General features: G+C 40.0%; 1 protein-coding gene across 1 annotated transcript in view; it reads right to left on the reverse strand.

The window, feature by feature from the left end:
- Positions 1–21,320, reverse strand: part of GABRG1 (gamma-aminobutyric acid type A receptor subunit gamma1) — a 58,176-nt gene extending 36,856 nt beyond the window's left edge. The window contains exons 1-2 of the mRNA XM_075041354.1: positions 21,013–21,320; positions 3,685–3,833 (exon numbers count right to left, since the gene is read on the reverse strand). Of these exons, the coding sequence (XP_074897455.1) occupies positions 3,685–3,833; positions 21,013–21,320 (457 nt within the window). The remainder of the gene's footprint in view (positions 1–3,684; positions 3,834–21,012) is intronic.
- Positions 21,321–22,336: the final 1,016 nt, after the last annotated feature.

Consider the following 22,336-nt stretch of genomic DNA (forward strand, 5'->3'; position numbering starts at 1 on the left):
TTTAATGGAATAATACAATTCTCCTTACCAGTTATCTAAGAGTATTACTTATATGGCTATCTATATTGAAAATTCATCCTCAAGTGTCTACAGCAGGCTTCCAGCTCCATCTCTGAAGAATTTTTTCAAAGTGATTTTGATGAAAGCAGAGCCCCGTTCTCTACACTTCTTTTACCTTTTCATTTAAAAGAAACCCATCTGTAGCAAATACTCCTACCCCACCACTTTTATTATTTCCATCATTTTCTATGCAGTGCACACATCCAGTACCTTTAACAGTCACTGCATATGCTCTTCTACATCTTGCTCTTGTATTTCAATTTCCTTCAATTCTTGCAAAATATTCTTCATCTCAGAATACATAGCGCTCTACCTTTACTTGATATTTTCCTGCTTATTTGGGCTTATTACTTTCCTGCCTATATCATCCTTTCATCAATGCTACACTAAGAGTACCTGTTCAACAGAATATCCCCCTAATATCCTTATCTTTTCAGAATTACTGCTTCTATTAGTCTCTTGAAAGCCCACTTTTTGTTCATATATCCTTTATATCCCTGAGTACATGGCTTTTCACATTAGTGCACTGAGACGCAATTACTTACCCATGCCCTGCTTATAGGGCAATTATAACTATCCAGATTTCTCTAGGTACCCAATTTCTCTATGTCCATGAGCAATCACGCTCACTATTCTTAAAAATTCTATCAGTGATGACTTTCCTCAAACTGTTGGTTGAAAACACTCCATTAGAGTTGTAGATACGTGATGATTATTCCCTATTTTTAATTAAACTTTCAGATTGATCAGTTGTGTTTCACCAATATAATACACAACACTGGACATGAGACATAACTGGAAAAAATGTGCTGTACATTGATAGGCTAATATTAATATATTGGTGTCCCTAAGGTGTGAGAGATGGAACAGTATGCAGCCAAAATTCTTTCCTTTAAAAAGGAAAGTTGAAAAATAACAGCTGATTTGATGCGGGACTGAAGCTAAAATAGTGTGGTTATAAAATCAAGTAGCCAAAAGGTAACATTACATTGAGAATAATACTGCTTTATTACTATATCAACACTCCAAGGTTGTATCTGTAATTAAAGGGATTTATATTACAGATAAGAGACTTCATCTGGTAGCTACTATTACTTCATACTGAGCAGAAGATACTTTAATACTAGTTCCTTTATGCTCCAAACACCTCAAAGTATATTACATAAATTGAGTTAAAGGCTAGTAAGATTAATAAACATAGCAAAGGGTAGCAGTCAAGAAATCACTACAACTTGTGGATATTTGAATCAGACAAAAAGAAAATGACAGTGTGGTATTCTCCTATTAAATTTCAGTATCGCCTCTGATGTTTCAATTTTCATTTGGGTCTCCTTTATCATCTCCCTCAACTAACTGCATGTTTAACAATGAAACCCCTTATCTCACTCTGAAATGCTGAAATTCTGTGTCAACATCAGGAAGAAAACAAAAATCTGCTCTGGTATTCAAACCTAAAAAGGCCAGGTTCAAAACAAAAAATGTTGCTATTGTAACTGAGCCTCGTAATTCAATAGTAAAAATGTTCTGTGGGATATTATTGCTTTGAAAGATAATTAGAATTCCAGTTCAATAACCTTGTTGTACAAGTACTGACATATACTCTGAAGATGTGGAATCTGAAACCAGATTTTATCCACATAATTGAAGCAGACTAAAATGAATGCACTATAGTCTGATTTTGTTTTTCTATTTGTTACATATCTGCTGCAGTTGCCAAGCAGCTGGACAGAATGCGATGCCTTCACCCAACGTTGGAAATTTTACCTTATGTTGTCCAAAATTTCTGCCTTGTGGCAGAAGTCTGCAACTTCCCCTCCACCCAGAAGAGAGTCAGTCTTAACATTTGCTCTCCTAGCAACAAAGTGAATAATCCCAAATGTCTCCTGTTCTCATTACTCTGGCTGATTGTTCATGAACATTATGTTTTAATGTATTGGATGGAGGCAGGTCCCAGGTAGCAAAGGTCAGATTGGTACAGAAGTATTGCATCAAGAAGTGAAGAAGAAAAAGAAAGGGAGCATTTATGTGAGAGAAGGTAGAACCAAGTATCCTCTTTCAGGAACTGATATTTGGAATCCAAAAAGTTGTACATTGAGTTACTCACAAAAAGTCAGAGTTCTTGCCCTATCAAGGATCAGTACATAACCAGAAAAATGAAGGTAAGGATTACACCAATATTCTTCCATGCCCATCTAAATCCATCTGACATGTCAGAATAAACTCCTCTTCCCTTGTTTTCTCTCCATTTATTTCTAAGTTTTATGGGGAGAGAAGAGAAACAGAATTCTCTTTTCTTTCATCCCCATCTACCAGTTAATCATTAGAAGGAATCCTAGTGGAGACAGTTTATTCCCTCATAATCCCTTTGCTGTATGTTGCATCAAGCAGTTGGGGGAAAAAAAAGTAATGCTATACATCTGTCACACATTGAGAATTTAAGGAAAAAATATGCTGGAAGACCTTTCTTGTTGTCTAAATGTTTGCAGGAATTCAATTAAATGAACGTGAAGGCAAAGACTTACAACAAACTTCATGAGATTCACATGTGATTATATTATGATAGTGAGAGAAAAATTGCCATTCAACATCTTCAGGGTAACAGTCAACAATAAAACAGAACTAAGAAATTTGGGGAAGAAAACAATTTGTCAGAAGCTTTCAAAAGAAAATACTTTGTTTGAGATTGCATCTCTCTGTTCTCCTACATAAATGAAACAAGTCTAGATTGTTGTATTGTTTATGGTATAAGCAGCTTACAGACTTACATGGCATTCCTTTGATAGGGAATGCCAAGTATTTAACAAACAATTATGTCCTCCACCTCTCCCTTCACAGTTCAGAGAAAATAACCTCAGGGAAAATAAATTCTTAGTTTGATCCAGCACGCATGTGGCAGACAAGAGCTGGCAAGGTTTCATGTATTCCATGTTTTCAACACAAGATTCTTCCAAATATTTACACTTAATAGTTATATGCAAATTGATGCTTTGACTATTGAAAGACAAAATTGCCTTCCTATTAGCTGCAAAGTTTGATCCATAGTAATGCAGTCTTCCTTCCTATATTCCTCTAGAAAAGATATAGTCCTAAATTATATTTTTAGATTCTTATGAAGCTTTTAAAAACCTGAACTGAGGGAAGAAGGGAATTGGGTTGAGTTAAATTTGCTCAAAATACACATTTAAAATGCATTTTCTACCATAAGAGTAACACTATCAAGGAATAATTCTTTAATAAACTCCTACAGACTCAAGAACAATTTTTTAAATAACCATGGCTGGTTTATATCTACAATTTTTTCTGTCAGAAGATCCTAGTTAAGCAAAGCAAACTGTAATTGCCTTTTAATGATTTATTATAGATTGCCCCAAAAATTATAGATGTCCCCAAAAAGCAATACTTTACATAAGAAAGAGAGAATGCAAACAGAACATTAAAAATCTACTCTTGCATAGAACATTATTTTTACCAGTTCCAGAAAACCATTGCATTTTATTGCTGTTACATTTAGCTTGCTAAATTAAATTTTAAAAATTGCATTAAGCAGATTTTTGCCATCTTTGACAACACACATGCCATCTCTGTTTCATATCTTCTATACACTGAATTATTTTATGGGCTTACCCCCAATATCTGGCCGAAGCTTATTGTCATATCCTTGAAGTAAGGAGTCCAGTATGTGAGTTACATCCCCACCATGAATCTTTGGTGCAAGGACCCATGTTTTATTCACCGTTAGATCTTCATCATCCTCATCATCTGCTTTATCAGCTCTATGGTGTGTGAATAAAAAAAAACTAGGTTAGGAAAAATAAAACAAACAGTGAAACTAAATACACAAGAGGTGAAGAAGAAACTGATAAAATATTGAACACTATTTAGAGTACTTTATAAAAATCCAATGTGTTCTGGTGCCAACAGAAAGAGGCAGGCCCTTATTTAAAACACCAACATTTTGGTTTATGGCAGTAGAGAGCGTAAGCTAATAAACATGTCAAGAGAGGCATTAACACATCACCCATACAGAAAAACTCAAGCCATGAGTCAAACCCATAAAAGCAGCAGTAGGCACCTTCTTACTGCCAGCCTTTTCCTGTTTTAAAACACAAAATGTAATTCCCAGGCTTTTCCCCCATGTATTTAATTTTCAAGTCATGGTACTAATATTTCTAAGAGATGCTTAATCATGATAATAGATACATCTTGGTGTCAAGAACATTAATAGAATCTCCTTCATAGTAGCCTCTGTTCTAGCTATGATATAAAAAATAAGACTTGTATACTTATTCAACTCCATTCAAATTTTAAGAAAGCAAACAAACATCACATCCGTGTGCTATGACTAAACATTCACAGAAGCTGCAGTCATATGTCAATTATGTATCTGCATGTATGCATGGTATAGTTAAAATGCTGTACCATTCCTTTCAGTTAAGAAGATCATTTTTTAGCTACCTATTTTATCAAGATGCAACAAATGTACCAAGGAAACACACATTCATTTATTGCCTATCTTTTAATTAGATAAGCAGAAATATATAGTTAATCACTAAGTCGTTAGAAAAAAATCGCAATACCTTGGTTGCATCTGCAGATTCACTCAGATATCACCAAAAGGTCAAAGAATGCCTGGAAGTAGTTTTCTTTCCATTTGAATCAAATGAGTGTGGACTTAAGTATTCCTCCAGTGCTAAAGCTTGCAATCTGTATTACTCATCCAGCTTATTTCAGGGAACCGCTATGGGCTTCAAGTCAAGCAAAGTGCATCAGACTGACAGCAGTAACTCTGACAGTCACACAATGTATCTTCACAAACGGACACTGGCTAGCAGTTATTACAGAACCTATGCAATCCATATAAATCAGTTCCGATGTTAACATAAGCAAGGATATTCCAGTAAAAGAAAGGAATTAAATTACTGTCCTCGTACCAACTTGTATTGTACACCAAACCTGAAAATATTACTGCCATATTATTAGAAACGGATTTAAGGGCTTCTAAACTACACAAACATACGCTGCCCCCAAAACTAAGGGTGGAATTTTTCAGTAAATTTCCTACAGGAATGAAGACCACCAGCATGTTCCACATGGAGACCACACTACACCTTCAGGGGGAAAGGACAGAAAAAGTCAGGAAAGGACAGAGATGGAGTAGGCACACCTGGCGCTTATTGCATTCCTTTGTGGGAATGCACCAAAACAGTCCGTATTCGTAAGACCTTGCATCACCTCTCAGATACCACTAGCAAGTCTCACTGAAAATCAAGACTATCGTGGCTGTGGAAACTGCTCAGTGGGTTTGGCATGCCTGCTTAATCTGGGAGGTGCAACAGAGAGCTTGACACAGCTCAGTAGTTTCCCAGAGGATGAACACAAGGCACTGCTCAGATATCAGGACTTTCATCCCTAGCTTGCTGCAAACAAGTCACAAGAGTCTATTATAGCTGAAAGTAATATGCAATCTAAATACAAGGTTCACTGACAACTTCCACCGTAACAGTCTGAAAAGTGCTTTCATTCTTTTAAATTGAAATGCACCATAAAATGCTTAATCTTTACTGCACTACATAGACATTATAGAAATGTCAGATATTAAATATTTAACATTTCCCATTAGCAGGATCCCACTAATGGGAGCACTAAAAGAAGTAGGAAGCTAAGTTTTGTAAATGTACACTCTTTTTCCCTCAAAGCTACCTATTGCCATCTCTTTCATGTTTCGTTACCAGGCAGCTTTTTTTTTACATACATATTTTTGGTCTGCTTGCACTTTATGTCATCTAATTACTATATAAATTAGCTTACGGTTGCTAAGAGTGCAGAGGCAATCCCAGCCTTTCCCCAGGGGCATTAAGATGATGAGGAGTAAAACTTAATTTATAAGCAGCTCTCTAAGGTAAGAGACAAGCCCACTACAAAACTGACCTTTTCTTCTTCCTCTTTTTGTCCTCCAACCCACAAACAGGAAAAAGTACATTGAAACTACCAGAGCTCTGTATAGACCAGGGCACCTGACTGTCAGGATCAGCCCAATTATTTGCAGAGAATTTAAAGTGATGGTGACACAATTTTGGCCTGCTTTAATGTTCTTTCCTCATTGCTATTAAGAACAGCATAGATTTAGCCAGATGAAAAGTACAAAAGGTCATACCATTCCCACCTAAACCCAAGAGTAGTTACAACCATGATACCTCGCACTCACTCAAATGTCTTGACATTTTGAAGAGCATTTAATCTTATTTAGAGATTCATGGGACAACACAGGTGGGAAGGGATCATGGGAGGTCTCTAGTCCAGGTTCCTGCTCAAAGCAGGGCCAGCTCTGAGGTCACAGTAGGTTGCTCAGGGGTTGATCACATTGGGTCTTGCAGACCTCCAAGGATGGAGACTGCACAAGTCTCTGAGCCACCTGCTCTTCACTTCTCTCTTTTTGGCTATTTACTGTATTTAAATAAACTTGAAGTTAACAAGAAATAAAAATACAAATACATTTCAGATTTTCACTTTCTGTCTTGCTTGATTGGAGGACCTCTGGTCCTCCTCCAATTTTAAAACTCTGAACTAGAAATAGGTATACAGATGAGGACACTGACAGCTTACAGAAAGCTATTAATAATGCAATTCCAGGGGGAGAGGGAAAAATTGCATCCCAACATCTGACAGCTTTTCCAGCCACTACTAAGTAAATCCATTTAAGGAGGCACTTTTATTAGAGGTAACATTTCTTTACTTTGTGTCTGACAAGAATCTTGGCTTAAAATGAGCATTTCCTACTATTTACATGGAACTATCTGGATTTATCTAGAAAATATCATGCCATGTCATTGTCCCCCCAAAAAAAGAAAAATTATCTAGAATTATCTAGAAAAAAAGTGCCAACTTGTAGCAAAGAAATACACTAGACTTCCATACCAATACACCAGGTTAACAAGAGCTTGTGGCTCACTAATCCATTAGCTAAACCAGCAAAGGAACCAACACGAATCAGAAATTAATATAACCAAATGTGGAGGAACTGGACTATCACTGTTCTACACAGTGAAAGGAGCTATTCTTACTCTTTCTATTCCTATCTTACTGGCCTTTTCAGAGATGACTGACTGTGATTAACCCATCTTGCTACCAGAATACCACCTTTTTAACTCTTCTTTAAAATGTGCCCAAGACCACTGAGCATGCAATAAAGACTATAATGTCTCTGCAGTATGCCGAGTGCTGATGGTACCCAGTTCTACACTTTTGATTCCTAAATTGTAGCCACTGACGCACAGCCACAGGACTGAGATATGAAAGGAATGATGCTGGCTGGAAAAACGAAGTGACCAGAATATATAGAAAGTCTTCTGTATGCCCTCCAGTGAAGCAGAGCATACAACACCTGCCAACTTGAATTCTCAATCCAGACAGTTTGGGGGAGTTGCATAAAACTCTTCCAAAAGAGCACCTAGACACACAAAGGCAACAGGACAGACAGTGTGTACATATTCATTTCTAGGAATCTGAATTACTGATCTTTGTCATACTAAATAGATTTGAACTACTCTGTTTCAAAGGTAGAAATCCCTTCAGATTTACACAGTCAGCAGGATCAGTTGAGATGGTGTTACCAGGATCCAACCGAGGCTGCTAGACCATGTTCTTTAAAGAAACATTCACTTTGGAAAACAAGATCGGTCAAAACTGTTGACCTTTTACACAAGTTTGTGTGTGTCTCACATTGCAAAGTACAACTTTTTCTCCAGGGTTTGGAATGGGGTAGAAGGAAAGACAGAAGACAGCAAACTTCATTCCAAACCAGAAAATAAAATGTAAATTTCAGGTATGCCGTTCAAATATTTAGTAACAGTTAACTTGGGCTGAACACCTTTTTACTTCTCTGCAGTTAAAATAAATCTAAGAAACACATGAAGATTAATGTCAATTAACTCCACCCTCACTTCAATGGTAGCACTTTCCCCTCTATCTCACAAGCCCAGGTAGAAAGGCAAACTTAATTAAAGAGGAATTCTTTTCCTTTCCGAGTTCATCTAAAGGTTATTTTGCTATACACAGAACATAATACTTGGTCCTCTCCATTTACTGTAAAATATATTTTTTTCCAACAAAGTTCACTCAGCTCATCTTTTTCAGAATGTCTGGAGAGACGATGATTTAGAACAAAAATATGACATCAGACATTAAAACATTTCTGTTCCATGGCAAGATGGTATTTTACATCTATTACTGCAGGTGTTAATCTTGATTTTAATGATTATATAAATAAGAAAGAGACCTCACTTCTTAACGTGCTTGTTGTTATAACACTTCAGGTAGCCTCATAAACTCAACCGTAAACTGCATGTATATAGTTAACAGTAATTAGGCAAAAAGTGCCCTAATTATGCTCTCTGACCTTCAACTAATTGGAGACATTACCATGACTAATAAATCCCTGAGCACAAGTGACTAATGACTAAATAAGTCTTTTCAACATCAGGCAACATGCTCATCTTCAGACATTAATACTATAGGTCTTTGTTCTCTTTTAAATATGAGAAAAACCAATCAGATGAGTTTTAAGTTGCAATTAATATCTGTCACTTTATGTAATGAACTGGAAAAAAACTGATATAGTGAGAGTGTTCCTACTGCTATTTGCATCATGCATATCAAAGTATTACACATGGAAGTACACGTACAGCATAGGTGGGAGTATTTAAACACAGCTAAGCATCAATTTAGCTGTCCATTCCCAGGCTCCTATTCCCACCCAAGACACCCGAGGGTGCCCAGTCCTCCAAGCGGGGTTGATTTATGGGGAACCTGTAGACTTCTGGAGAAGCAGTAGAGAATGGGCAGGGAACCTTAGTTATCTCCACTGACACTTCATGCCTATGTGCAAGCAACTCAAGCCCTCAGTGGCCATGAGGTTTTAAACAACCCTGCGCAGTGGCTTTGTCTATCTGGAGATAAAATGATCCTTCCATACAAGGCATACTCTGATGATCATTTAATAAATAAATAAGAACGAAAGTCAGTGTTTCAGATAATTTCTGTGCTGAACATACCATTTTTCTTTTTGCCTTACACATGCAAATGAAAACAATAAGACTAGTTGTGTTTGTTAGTTCATTTAGCTGAGGATCTTCTCCAACAGCAGCCAAAAGCAGTTGCTTCAGGAGTTTTACCAATACAGGGGTAGGGCACAGTGACACTTAGGTAAATCACGAAACATGCCTTAAGACAGATGTTATTCACTGGCTGTTCTTCCCAGCATATTACATTTATGTCCTTTGTCTAAGTATAATACAAATTAACCTTTATTTTCCAGTACTTTAAAAAAACCACAAACAACTATATCTCTTTACTTTTAGACAAAATGGTAATGTTTCCAAATTGTAAACATGGGAGATTACTTTCTTAGCAACAATACAGCTTCAGAAGTTTGTAAAAATACTGCATTTAACCAGATAATGCTTCATAAGAAGTCAGTCAAGACAGACAAGGTTTCCGGGGGAGGTTTCCAACCAATCAGACATCTAATCAGACACCACCTTACTCCAGAACACCAAACATGATATACTTGTATGTAGTAAAGAAGTATATTTCATGGCCCCATCAATGAGAGTTCAGAGGGCATCTGACCTAGCCAAATTCCACACATGAAAAAAGACCTAAAACATGGCTGAAAAACAAAACATGGTCACTGACACCTCAACATCCAGAGTCAGACATTTTTACAGAGGCTGGCGGTGATTCTAATTCAGAAGCTAAAAAAGCAAGCACTTAGGCATGTGTCACATGAATGACCACGGCATAGGATCAGGTATAGATAAAAAACTGAACAAGGATGGTAAGTTTAAGCAGTGCCTGAGACAGAAGAAACTTCCTGACAGAGAGAGTAAAATGCAACTTCAACATGGTAGGAATGAGTAATTACTCTTATGTCAGCAATTTAAAATACATATTTACATATTTTGTTGGATCTTCCTAAGATAAAACAAGGGCCTCAGACAGACTTGTAGTATCCTTCAGAAGCTGAAAAAGGATTAGGACTCCTACACATACACAAATATTACTTCTTTTCAGTAGCAGCAATAGCAGCAGAACCACATAGTCATGACTGCTAGAATAGGACACAATTACATTTTTCTTCAAAAGATTTTCTTAAAAGCTTACTTCCACTGCTAGCTGTCAGTAGTGGATGGCTTAAACATCTCTCAAGATGAGTATGAAACAGCTTCATACTCATCAGTTCTATCACATTTCTGCAGAAATGAACTCTCTTTTGCATTTCATCATCAGCTTCTTCACTGATATGCTTTATTCATCACAGAAAATTTCTGGGAAAATAAGCATAACTGCAAGCAAAGAAATGCAGCTACTGAAAATACGTCTACAGAAAGCCTTACTTGCTCTTGTTAATCCTGTGGGATATAAAGTCACTGATGTTGTATTCCTTCATCTTCAACCTTCCTAAACTGGTTTAGACACTCTCTTGACAAAAATCTCTTTTCTCTTCCCTCCATCCATTCCATTTCAGAAGCTTTTGTCAATCTATTTCCCACTCCTTCTGCCTTGTCAGACTTTGGCATATTCTTTTGTGTGTCAAAATGTATTTATCTCTCCCACTGAAGTACGTTTTACTTATTCCCTACATCTTTTTTCCGGTATACCTACCACATACTGTTAAGTTGATTCTTCTTCTGGATACACATACTATCTTGTGCTCTTCGCCTTCTCTAATCTCATATTTGCCTGGCTATTTATAATTTCCTGCCCTGTTTCTTCCTTCCCTTCTCCTTCCTGAGTTTTTATTGAGGGGATGGACCTTAAGTCAGCAGTAAAATTATCATGGAAAAGTGTGGGGAAAAAAATATTAGAAATTATTATACAGAAATAAACATTAGATTTTTAGGATAAGCTACATAAAGAAGTTCACTTCATACTAAATGAGTAAAGCTTTGTTTGGGAAAAAAAAAAAAAAAAAAGAACAATCATAGCACTACCAGAATAAAAGTAGGTACCTCTGCTGTTCATTCCCTGTAATGAAAAGTGTTGCCTACATATTTGAGTGTTTAGACTATCAAACTTGTGATATCTTAATACATATCACAAGCATCAGATGATCAAGCTCTTTTGAGTCATTACAGCTTTGAAGTACATCTCTGAAAGACATGAAACATTTTCTCCCACACACACTAACTTCAGTACAATTAATTTTAGTCCCAGCAAGACCTTCACTTAAAAGCATTATCACATTTCTATAAAATGATCTTCAACATCTCTGTGATACGAATAGAACAAAAAATAATCCAAACAGAAATTACTGAACAATACAACCAGACTTAACTCTGAACACTTAATAAAGCCACAATCTGACTGTAAAGAACATTTATAGAAATGTGAATTTTTAACATTAAGAACAACAGGTATTATTAAAGATGCGTTCCAGAAGAACAATTTTGTTCTGAGATCCACATAAATTGCTCTCCTCCAAATCACTTCTCAGATAATGCTACATACTAGTTGAAATGACACTGGTCAAATTTGTTATTAATTCAAATGGCTTTTAAAGATCTCAAAAAAATTATCATCTGGACTCAAAGCATCACAGATATTCTTTATCAGTCAGTCTTCTCATACAATACAGAGTTAAATTCCTCACCTTAAAGGTCATCCAAATATTGATATGCTCAGACCAGTATAACTGCCACCTCTACTTTTACCAAGTTGCAGTCCAGAAATCAATTGAAAATTTTCCTCACATCTATCTATCCAAGTACAGGTAATTCTCTGTGCCAATTCAGAGCTGCTGGATTCTCAAACATATTCAGCTTGATTAGTATAGCAATCTCACTTTTACCATCTTAGTAAAAATAGCTCTTTACTTCCATATGCAGTCACAAAAATAGTCTTCCGTTTTGTAGACCTCAGGGAGACAACTACTTGTTTCTGCATCCCTCCCTTTTACGCTACACAATAGAGAGCAAGAACCTTGCACAAGATAGCAAACTATACTAAACAAAAAACAAAAAACAAACCAACAAAAAAAACCTCCAAGCCGATTCCTGCAATTTTCCACAGAATCATGTCATTTAGAAGGGATCTTTGGAAGTTGACTTCTACTCAAAGAAGGGCAAATACTGAATTCAGACCATGATGCTTAGAACTTTGCCCGGTCGGGTCCTTGAAAATTCAATGGACAGAGATCCCACAACCTCACTGGACAGCTAGTTCCACTGTTTAATTATCCTCACGGTGAATTTTTTTCTTTATACCTAGTTGGGATTTCCCCTGTTGCAATTCATTGCCATTGTTGCTCATCCTCTTACCATGCACCACTGTGAAGAGCCTACCTCTGTCTTCTCGATCACCTCCCTGTAAGTTCTGGGGGGCTGCTGTTGGGTCCCCCCAAACCCATCTCTTCTCCAGGCTGAACAGCCCCCTCCTCACAGGGCAAGTGCTCCTGCCCGACCAGGCTGGTATCCCTCTGCTGAGCTTCCTCCAGTTTAAACCCGAAACGGGATGCAGTATCCAGACGCGGTTTCACAAGTGCTGAGCAGAGGGAGACAACCACTTCCCCCACCTCCTGAGCAGCCCAGGAGGCTGCTGGCCCTCTCTGCGGCCAAGGCGCCATGCTGTCCCCCAGGAACTCCAGGTCCTTTTTGGCAGAGCTGCTTCTCAGCCCCCCAGTCCCCAGCCTGTCCTGCTGAGGGGTGCCTCCCACGCAGGTGCAGGACTTAGCACTCATCCTTGATGAATTTTATAATGCTCCTGTCAACCCATTCTCCCAGCCTCTCCAGCTCCCTCTGAACAGCAGCCCTGCCCCCAAACATATGAATTTGGTAAAAACAATCTTTCAACACAGGAAAAAAAAAATTATCTCCAGGAAAGGCTATGCTGATAGCGTCATTCCTGATGCTCTGAGCAGTTCTTGTTCCACCCCAGACAAGCAAGGTCACTTCTCCTTCCGCACATCAATTATTCCACTTTCTGATTACAGACTTTCAGAATCTGTTCTGTGTTTTGTTTTGGCTTACAAAAACTGGGTAACTTACTGATCGTAACACCCCCACTCGCAGTGTAAGTACACTTCTTCCTCTGTTCTGAGAAAATCATTACTACAATATCTTAAAGCTGTTCTTTGCCTAGGAAAGTACTTGAAAGTACCCATTATCTTCAGCAAGTAGGTCCTTCCTTTTTTTCTAGTACAAACATTTCTAATGCTAGCTGAAAAATTAGTAGGGGCCCTTATGCCAATTATATTTTAACTTAAGAGATCAAGAGCATTTTGTCATTGTAAAATTTTTAGACAAATATATATGCAACTTCCTCTACAAAATGTCTTCTAAGAAAAGCCTTCCAGCCATTGCATGCAACAAAACATAAAATTTATCAGGCAGATAAAGTAGGCCTTAGGATAATCTGTACTGCCTTGACTGAAACTGAAGTCTCAACCTACTAAAATTCTTAGGGACATTTATTTCAGATGGATTTGAATGAAACCTAGAAATGTAAATTGGTAAGTCTTACTTTCTCAGCTGGTAAGTTTTACCTTCTTTGTGGGTTTTGGCCAGATCATGCAATCAAATAATTAAAATGTAAACAGCCATATTCTACTGTTCATCCAGACCAAACAGCAGGGAATAAATGAAGATTCAGAGAACAGAAGATAAAAGGACAACAACAGTAAATTACAGAGCTTAAGCAGATAGAACTGAAAAGGGACAAATAGTGTTAAATAAAGGACAAAATATCCCCAGGCTGCTAAGGAAGGACATGGTGATGAAAAGGCATCACCTCTTTGGATATCTGAAACGTGTACTAACCACAGCAGTATCAGATCTCCTGGGAGTTTCAGGCTAGAACCATCACGCAAAGACAGACACAAATAAATCCATGTGCCACATGTCACCACCCCGTTCAGGAGACTGCAGATATCCATCTACGCTTGACTGATGAAAGGTTAATTGTCATCAAGTTCAGAATGAACTGATATATTGTTGATGGGTTAAGTGCCTTGATCCAAGAAACACTTTCCATAGCGTCAAAATAGACTTAAAACAAACCTAACATAAATGAATGCTGAGAACCATAACCTCAATAAGAAGCAGTTACCCTAATTAAATGCCATCACACAGCCACTATAACATTCATCAAATTGCAAAGTCAACTTTGTTAGATTTCTACTTTAAAATGTCACCAGCATCTTAAGAAATATATAAAAAGAGCTCTCCTTTTTAAGGCATTTTCAGTCACATAAGGTGCCGATATTTCAACATGTTCAGGTGAACATTCGCCCTAACACAACTCATTGCATATTTCCTGCAAAATCTTGAGGTAACTAGGAATCTACTACAGTCTTCACAAAAAACAAGCTTATTTGAAATACTTCCAAGTTCTGGTACACGTGTGAGCAGCTATCAGTCTCCTCCCACAGGAGGTAAAGAAATATGTATAGACTGAAGTAGCAACAGAACCAGAGACTTGCACTGAACTGTGCACCATAATTGTGGCATATAGGTGAATCTGGCTTAACATCATAGAAAAAGCCATACAACTACAATAACTAGGCAATGACAACATGTCCCCAAGAGAAATACAGTGAATGGGTTCTACTGAAATTTTAGTGTAACTGTCATTAGGCAATTATGGACTAATCCAAAGGTCAATGAAATTAATGAATAAATGTACAAAGAGGTGAATATATTCCATAAGGGCTAGTGTAAATAGCTAAACCATGTAATAAAAAGTTTGCACTCTCTCTCTGCAAGCAAAATCATGTCTTCTCCACTGTAATTTACTGTATATTGAATATAACACATATCTTTTACAACAGGAGTATTACACCTCTTGTCAGATGGTGACTAAAATTTACGGCTGTCAGAGTTGTCCCCTTCTGGATGCAACCTGCAGGCCATCATCAGCTGGATGGCTCTCACTGACAGAGCAAGAACCTAAGGTACACGTCCACAGCTCACCTGCAGCAGGTCTGATACAATCCACTACATATCGATGGCTGTATGCTGGTGAGATCAAGTACCTTTCTCCCTCAGGGAAAACACTGAGGGTACTTCATTTTTAAAAACATCTACATAATTTATTCTGCCATGTAAATATGGCATCAGACAATGAAGAAAAAAAATTTGTCATGACTTACAGTGACAGAGTTAGCCACCTAAATTAATACTTAATAGTGCAACTTTTTCCTAATATAAATTCCATCCAGCTGAACTTTATTCTGAAAGATAAATTGGACCATAATATTACATTAATAATAATAAGACTTAATCCCTCATGGTACACTGCCTTAAATAAGAAGAAAACCATATTAAATGAAAGAACTAACAATCTATTTAAGACCTCAAATAATTTAATCCAAAGGGGACGTATCTTATGTTACCTCAGGTCTTTCCTATTCACTATGTCTGTCTGTCTTCCTGAAAATAAAAAAAGTAACTGCATATGAATTTAGAAACACAGAATCAGCCATTCACACCTTATCAGAGATGAATGCAGTGACACGGGAAGAGGATTTGAGGATCAAGGAAGAAAGCAAAAAGAACATGAGGTACACCGGAGCAGTACTGGAGCTAATCCTGGGATAGAGTATCTCAGCAGTATGAAGTAGTTTGTGTGTATCTGCTATTAATGAGGCTAATATTTATATAATCTACCCATTTTTGAGGTCTGTTCTTCAAAGAAAAAATGGAAAGGGTTTACAAAATGGTTAAACAAACAATTTAACATTTTCTGAAGAAATGTAAGTAGCTCAGTTTACTTATCTGAGAGGAAAATGTAAGCTGCTATCAAGTTGTCTCTTAAACTACATATACCAGGGAAATACTTCTAACAGTAGTTAGTATGACTGTAGCATGGATAAATCCAATTCAATGGAAATTTCCACTCCGCGTAGCCTATCTCCAATTGCAACGCATTTGTGTAAAACTTTCATTTTGGACTAGATCCTTCATCCTGCAACGACTGCTTGGCATATAACTGCACTGCAGCTTCTTATCTCTGAGAGGTGAGGAGGTTTCTCTCAGCAAATGATCTACAACATATCATGAAAGACTAGGCTGGAAAGAGAAAGATGGCAGGATGTTTTCTGACCAAAATGCTGATTCCTTTAAGAATTTTCAGGATTCATTTGAGGAGCTCTGAGTTCTTGTCAAGGCAAAACTTGGGCACACAGGGCAAGGGAGATCTGGTTTCCCTGTTGAAGAGCAGACGGCTGTAGACCACACTCTGTTTCTGAAGAGCAGTTGCAGCTATGGGTCTGCACCCTGAGCTTGCCCTCCACAACTGGAGGGATGAACCACAACCTGGATCTCCCCACAAAGACATGGACGTAGGGTCCAGTGGCTGAGCCAGCTGTGGCAGGTGGTACTGGGAAAAAAATCAGGCTTTTTCAGCTGGCAGAAGAAGGCAGGAGATCCCCTGGCTGGAAGCCAGAGAAACATCAGACTAGAAGTACTGTACAATACTTCATTGGATTCCTCCTCATCAAATCTTTATGCATGGACTTAGAACAGTTACATTGAAGCAGCAAACCTGATGCAGAAGCCAGGATAGATTCTCCAGTTTTGTTTATTCTGATATCAGACTGGATTATCACAACAGGTCCTACCGACTTGAACATCCAACAGTGAAAGCATATTTTGGAAACTATTTCTTTCCATCTTTGCCATATCGCTGATATTTCCCTCTTCTTTGAAGTAAGTTCTGTTCACGTCAACTCCTCATGACCTTTCTAGTCTCTCCAGTTACCTCCATTAGCTCAGTGTTGTTGCATGATTTACCATTTTAAGTTTAGATACGTAGAAGCAAGTTTTTACATGGGCTGGTAGGCCACTGAACTCACCACACTTATTTTCAGCCTTATTAAAAATGTTCACATGTGTAAAAATGCAACATCGGGACTTCCATGTCATCTCCAGGTTAATTCAATTGCATCTGAATTACTCCTTACAAATTATTACCATTCAGAGAAATTGTTAAGAAATAAAAGTTAATGACACTGTCATCCACCACTCTTTGAAAGGTTCCTGTCAGTGTGCTACATACTGTCATTTATAATTATCACTTCGCTCTGCTGCTCTTTACCAAATAAGTTATGATATTGTTATTTTACCTAAGTACACACTCAATTTAATAAGCAGTGCAAGAAAGGGCTATGCAGGTAATTAAAAAAGCCCTAGTACTCTTCTCTCATAAATGGTACTACAAAAATGGCTCTTTACCCATCTTGGTAGATACTCACCTTTGTTTTTCTGCGAGTTCAACATACATGACTTTTTTAGTATATATATATGTGTGTATATATATATGTGTGTGTGTGTATATATATATAATGGCACAAACCAAAGCAACTCACTTTCAAATAGTGCATATGCCAAGTCCATTTAAGTAGTCCTACCTACTGGCCATAGAAACTAGGTGTTGTATTGAACCCAGATTATTACAATTCCTCTACAGCGTCAAAGAAAAACCACAGGTCCCCTGACACCCTTGTAATTTACTCTGTGGCCAGACTTATGGATCCAGAAAAAAGTTGACCAAGGTCAACAGGTGCTTACCTGTAACCTTTTCTATCCAGCTCAGAAAGGCTTCAATTGGTAGCAAGGGTGCTCTTATTTAACATCAGGCATATTTAACAAACCGAAAGTTAAAAGTAATTTAAATTGTACTTCAATTTGCTAGGAAAGCCTTTCTTTTTTTAATGGATTGCCATAGTTTGAAGGTTTTCTTTAAACCCATTGTAAGAAAATTATGTGCAAAGAATACAAGTATTTCTCAATATTTATGTCTCATTAAACTTATAGTAACAAAAGAAAATATTAATAAACTTTTAATAAAATAAACCATAAAATAAAACGTTTCCCACATTTTAACAAAATAAACCACTGGGACTGCTAAATAACAAGTTCTTCACTGTCACATCATGAACAAAGCACATAAGAGTGAGGATAATAATGAATAAACATCACAGATGTTCAAATGAAACAGTAAATCACTATTATCAAGAAACCCATGTTGTTATGACGGGCTTAACTCTGATCCAGGAATTTATATGAGAGGAAAACGTAGGTCGTATTATATAAGTGTTTTCCTAAGAGATATTTTGAAATGGAAAAGAAAAGATTAGTTGACATTTGCACCTGCTGACAGTTACATTGCAATGGAGCATTTAGAACTGCTTTTTGGAACATCAGGTTACAAAGCTGAAGGGAAGATATGGCCAAAATTAAGTTAAGCTTACAATATACTGTCAGGGATGCTGACCAGCACATACCATTTAAAGCAGTATAAATTAAAAGAAATGTTACAGTTATGCTGCACCTGTATGGCTAGAACAAAGGAAATAATATTAATTATATTGTCAGCTCTTATGCTCTCCCTATGAATTATCTATTTATTTGAGTTCAACAAGAATAATGGGTTTGCCGAACATTTAGGACCGCAGTGCCTGCTGGGTAACTAATCTTTTCCTGCACATACCTTATAGAAAGGCTCGCAGCCTAATTTCTACTACAGAAGAGATGTCAGTGGTTGACAAAAATAGTCCTTCAAAATACTGACTCATGAAGCTACATCAAGTGCATTGACCATTCTTGTCTCTTTGTGCCGCATGTACAGAACTGGGGAAAAACAACTGTTTTATGGGTTAGAGTTCAACTGCAATGAATCCCTTTGGTGAAGGAAGTTCAGTCTAATGTCACACTACAGCTTTTGGGGCAGTACAGTGAAAGGATAAACTCTTGGTTGGACTCAACTTCCAGTGTCCTTGCTTAGGCTTTAGCTCCATTTGTTATGCCTGAAGTAACTTTACTCACACTCAACACAAAGTACTTTGTGTATAAATGCATACTCTAAGTGATGCAATTTGCAATCTTCTACAAGTATGTGTTGAAAATGTAGGTTGGCTCCTGCAAGATGTTTTTAGGAAAACAGCCAGAATTGGTGCAACCTGGTCTATTCTTGAGAAAAGCATTACTTCTGTGTTTGACTTTGAACTTCAAGGAAAAGCTTGGGCTGAAACTACAGAAAGGCATCCAAAGAAGCAGAAAAACTGTATTTCCATCCCACTTCGCGGCAGGCTGCTAAAGGGCGCCAGAGCTCCTGAGATCTCTGCAAACACCCCTGAGTTGTAATGCACTACATACCAGAGAATCACAATCTGAAAAACATGTCCATTTGTAGTCACTTAAAAAAAAAAAAAAAAAAAAAAGAAAAATCTCTCAATCATAATTTTCCCTTGTAGCCTCTGAATGAAAGGCAAGCTTGGAAATAGTTGATTCAGATACATGGATATTTATACCAAAGGTTCCATTTTATCTGAGATGTTCTGGAACACAAAATAAAATAATGCAAGTTACATCTTTTTCTCACTGAAGACTTCTTATTATCAACTTATTTTTATAAATGCTACTGTTAATGAGATGTATATGTAATAATCTACGCCCAGTCCTGTAATCACAACCCCACTTTGACAAACAAAAAAAAATTTATACATTTTTTTAGCTAGTCCTCCTCCTTTGTAACTAAGCCTTTGAACTGATAAATTAGCATGCATATTCTTTTCTCTCAAACCACTTGATAATTTCTTTCATACCTCAGGTACAATATGTTCATTAAGAAACACTCTGAAGATGCACAGCTGCACTGGTATAATTTCCATCGACGCTTTTGAAAAAATATTTCCATAATATACCAAGGTTTTAAAAGACACAGATTAAGAAAAGTATAACCAGGGGTGTTTCTGACTAGGATAACACAGCAGCCTTCTGAAGATGAGAGATGAGCTGAGATCAACACGCTTCACACAGACTGATAAATCATCATTCGGTATGGGGAAGGGGTCTAGAGTCTGACAGAGTTAAAAAAATGTCTAACAGTTGTTTGGGGGGCAGGGGAGGGGGGGTGCCAGCCTTTATACTACACATTTGGTATACCCTCTTAGAATGGTGATTCGGTCTATCATGAAAAAGACAGACACACCGGGCAGCAGTCGAACACCCTTTCAGCACTGCTTTGTGATTTTTATGAGAGTATAACCTGTGGAATGGTTCGCATTAGCTCCGAATTATTAATGGAGTTGAAGGATCAGACTGCTTTTCGTTAAGTTGTGCCGGGCACTAACAACACATTTGCCCAGCAGTACCAGTACCTGTTGTTTCTTCAGAGCCCTTCCGATCAATTTTATAACTCCCCCTTAAAACGCACGTTTCCAACTTCGGGGACTTGAGCAGCTGCCCGGCATCATCCCACGCCGGGGCCCGATCCCCCTCCCGAGGGCTGCCGAGGCACAAGCCGGCGCCGCGCAGGATGCCCCGCTGCGCGGGCAGCACCGTCAAAAACCAACCGGTACCGCCGGACCAGCCTCTTCCAAAGGAGCCACCAGCGCCTCAGCCGCTCGCCAGCCCAACTCCAGCCTCCGCTCCCAGCACCAGCCGGCGACCGAGCGGGGACGGGTGGGCGCGGCGGCGGGGAGGTGCCGGCGCTGCGGGGGAGCTCCTCGCCCCGGGCGGCAGCCCCCACCGCCGCCCCGCCTCGGGCCGCGGGGCTGCCCCGGACCGGACCGGAGCGGAGCGGACCGCGGGGCCCCGCCGCCCTCCTGGGTGGGAGGTGGGGGGCACGCCGCGCTTCTCCCAGCACCGAGCTGAGCCCGCACTCACCAACTCGCTCAGCGAACAAGTGGGATGCGGCCGAAGTTTTACTTTGCCGGTGCCGGTTCCCCCCGCAGCCCCCCGCGGGAGCCGCCGCCGCAGCACCGGGACCTTACCTCTTTTTTTTTTTTTTTTTTCTTTCTTTTTCTAAGTTTCGCGGCGCGTAGCACGCCGCCTTCCCCCCTCGCCCCCTCCCCCCCGGCCGCCCGCACCCTCCCGCCGGGGCTCGGCGGTAGCCGAGCCCCGGCGGGAGGGTGCGGGCGGCCGGGTCCGGTGCGGGGGTCCCCGCCGTACTCACCCGCTCCCCAGCCGCACGGTCAGCAGCAGCAGCAGCAGGCGGGCCCCGCGGCGGCGGCTCCAGCGGGGCGCGGGTCCCCCCCACGCATCCATGAGCGTGAAGGCGCTCTCCCTTTCCCCGAGTTTTCTCCGGAGAGGCTGGGGAATAGCGACCCTGCCAATCCCACCGTGCTTCCCCCCCCCCCGGCACCCGGCAGGCAGAGGGAGGGGAGGGGAAGGGAAGGAAAGGGGAAAAAAAAAAATAATAAAACACCCAAACAGGTAGGAACCCACTCTACAAGGACCGAGCAACTCGCCCAATAGGCTCATCAGGTTGCTCCATAAATTATCCTAAAAACTGCTGGGCGAATCAATCCCTAGCAGAGGTGGAGCCTCCTTTACTAGAAGGGAAACATGCTTGGGAGAAAGGGTGGCAGTGATTTGCTATTTTCTCCGAAGAGGGAAATAAAATAGATTTTACATATATATATATACACACACACACATAACACATATATACACATAACATATAAAATGCCAAATATATATTTAAAGCTACACATACATATACATTTAAATCTTTTTCCTTTTAAAGCTACTCAGAGGGCGGCTTGCAATGTGAGAGGCAGCCCCTCGGCCCTGCCAAGCGGAGACCCGCAGCCGGGAGCAGAAGCGCCGGCGGATGTGCGCGGACACCCGCGGGGACTGCGCGGCCCCGCGTCCGGCACGACCGCGATTTTGGGGAGCCGCGGGGAAGGGGGGGCTGTCCTTCGGCCCCTCGTCCGTCCCCAGGAGAAGGCCCCCCCCCACTCCGAGCGCGGTCCCTAAAGCCGTGCCGGAGGCTCGGCGCCCAAGGGCAACCGCGGGAACTCCGCGCACCCAAGAAACGGGAGTCGCGCAAGCCCGGAGGCTGCAGGCGGCTCTGCGCGGCCGCGGAGCGCCCCCGGGGGGGAAGGGGGAGGAAAGCGGGCGATGCGCGGTGCTGCGCTATAAAATGCGCCGGGGCTTGCTACGACGTGCAAAAAAACGCTTTGGAGGTTTTTTGGTTTGGGCTTTTTTTTTCCCCTCCCGCCTGCGTTCTCCCCTCTGCTGCTCGCTCCTCCTGCCTCTCTCGGGAGATCTCCGGGGGAAAACAGCCAACTCCCCCTCTCCCCCCAAAACCAAACCTGAGGCAGGAAAAGCGACCGCGGTGGCGGAGACGCGCCGGTGGTTCCGCGCTTTGCAGCCCCCTCCGCCGGCCGCGGGGACAGGCGGTAACGTCCCGGCCGGAGTAGCGCTTAAATAAAGCGTTGTTTCTTTGCACGGCTCCAGGGCTGGATGACCCCTGAATCTCTGCCCACCCTAAT

Source organism: Buteo buteo, chromosome 1 (assembly GCF_964188355.1).
Source record: "Buteo buteo chromosome 1, bButBut1.hap1.1, whole genome shotgun sequence".
Classification (NCBI taxonomy): domain Eukaryota; kingdom Metazoa; phylum Chordata; class Aves; order Accipitriformes; family Accipitridae; genus Buteo; species Buteo buteo.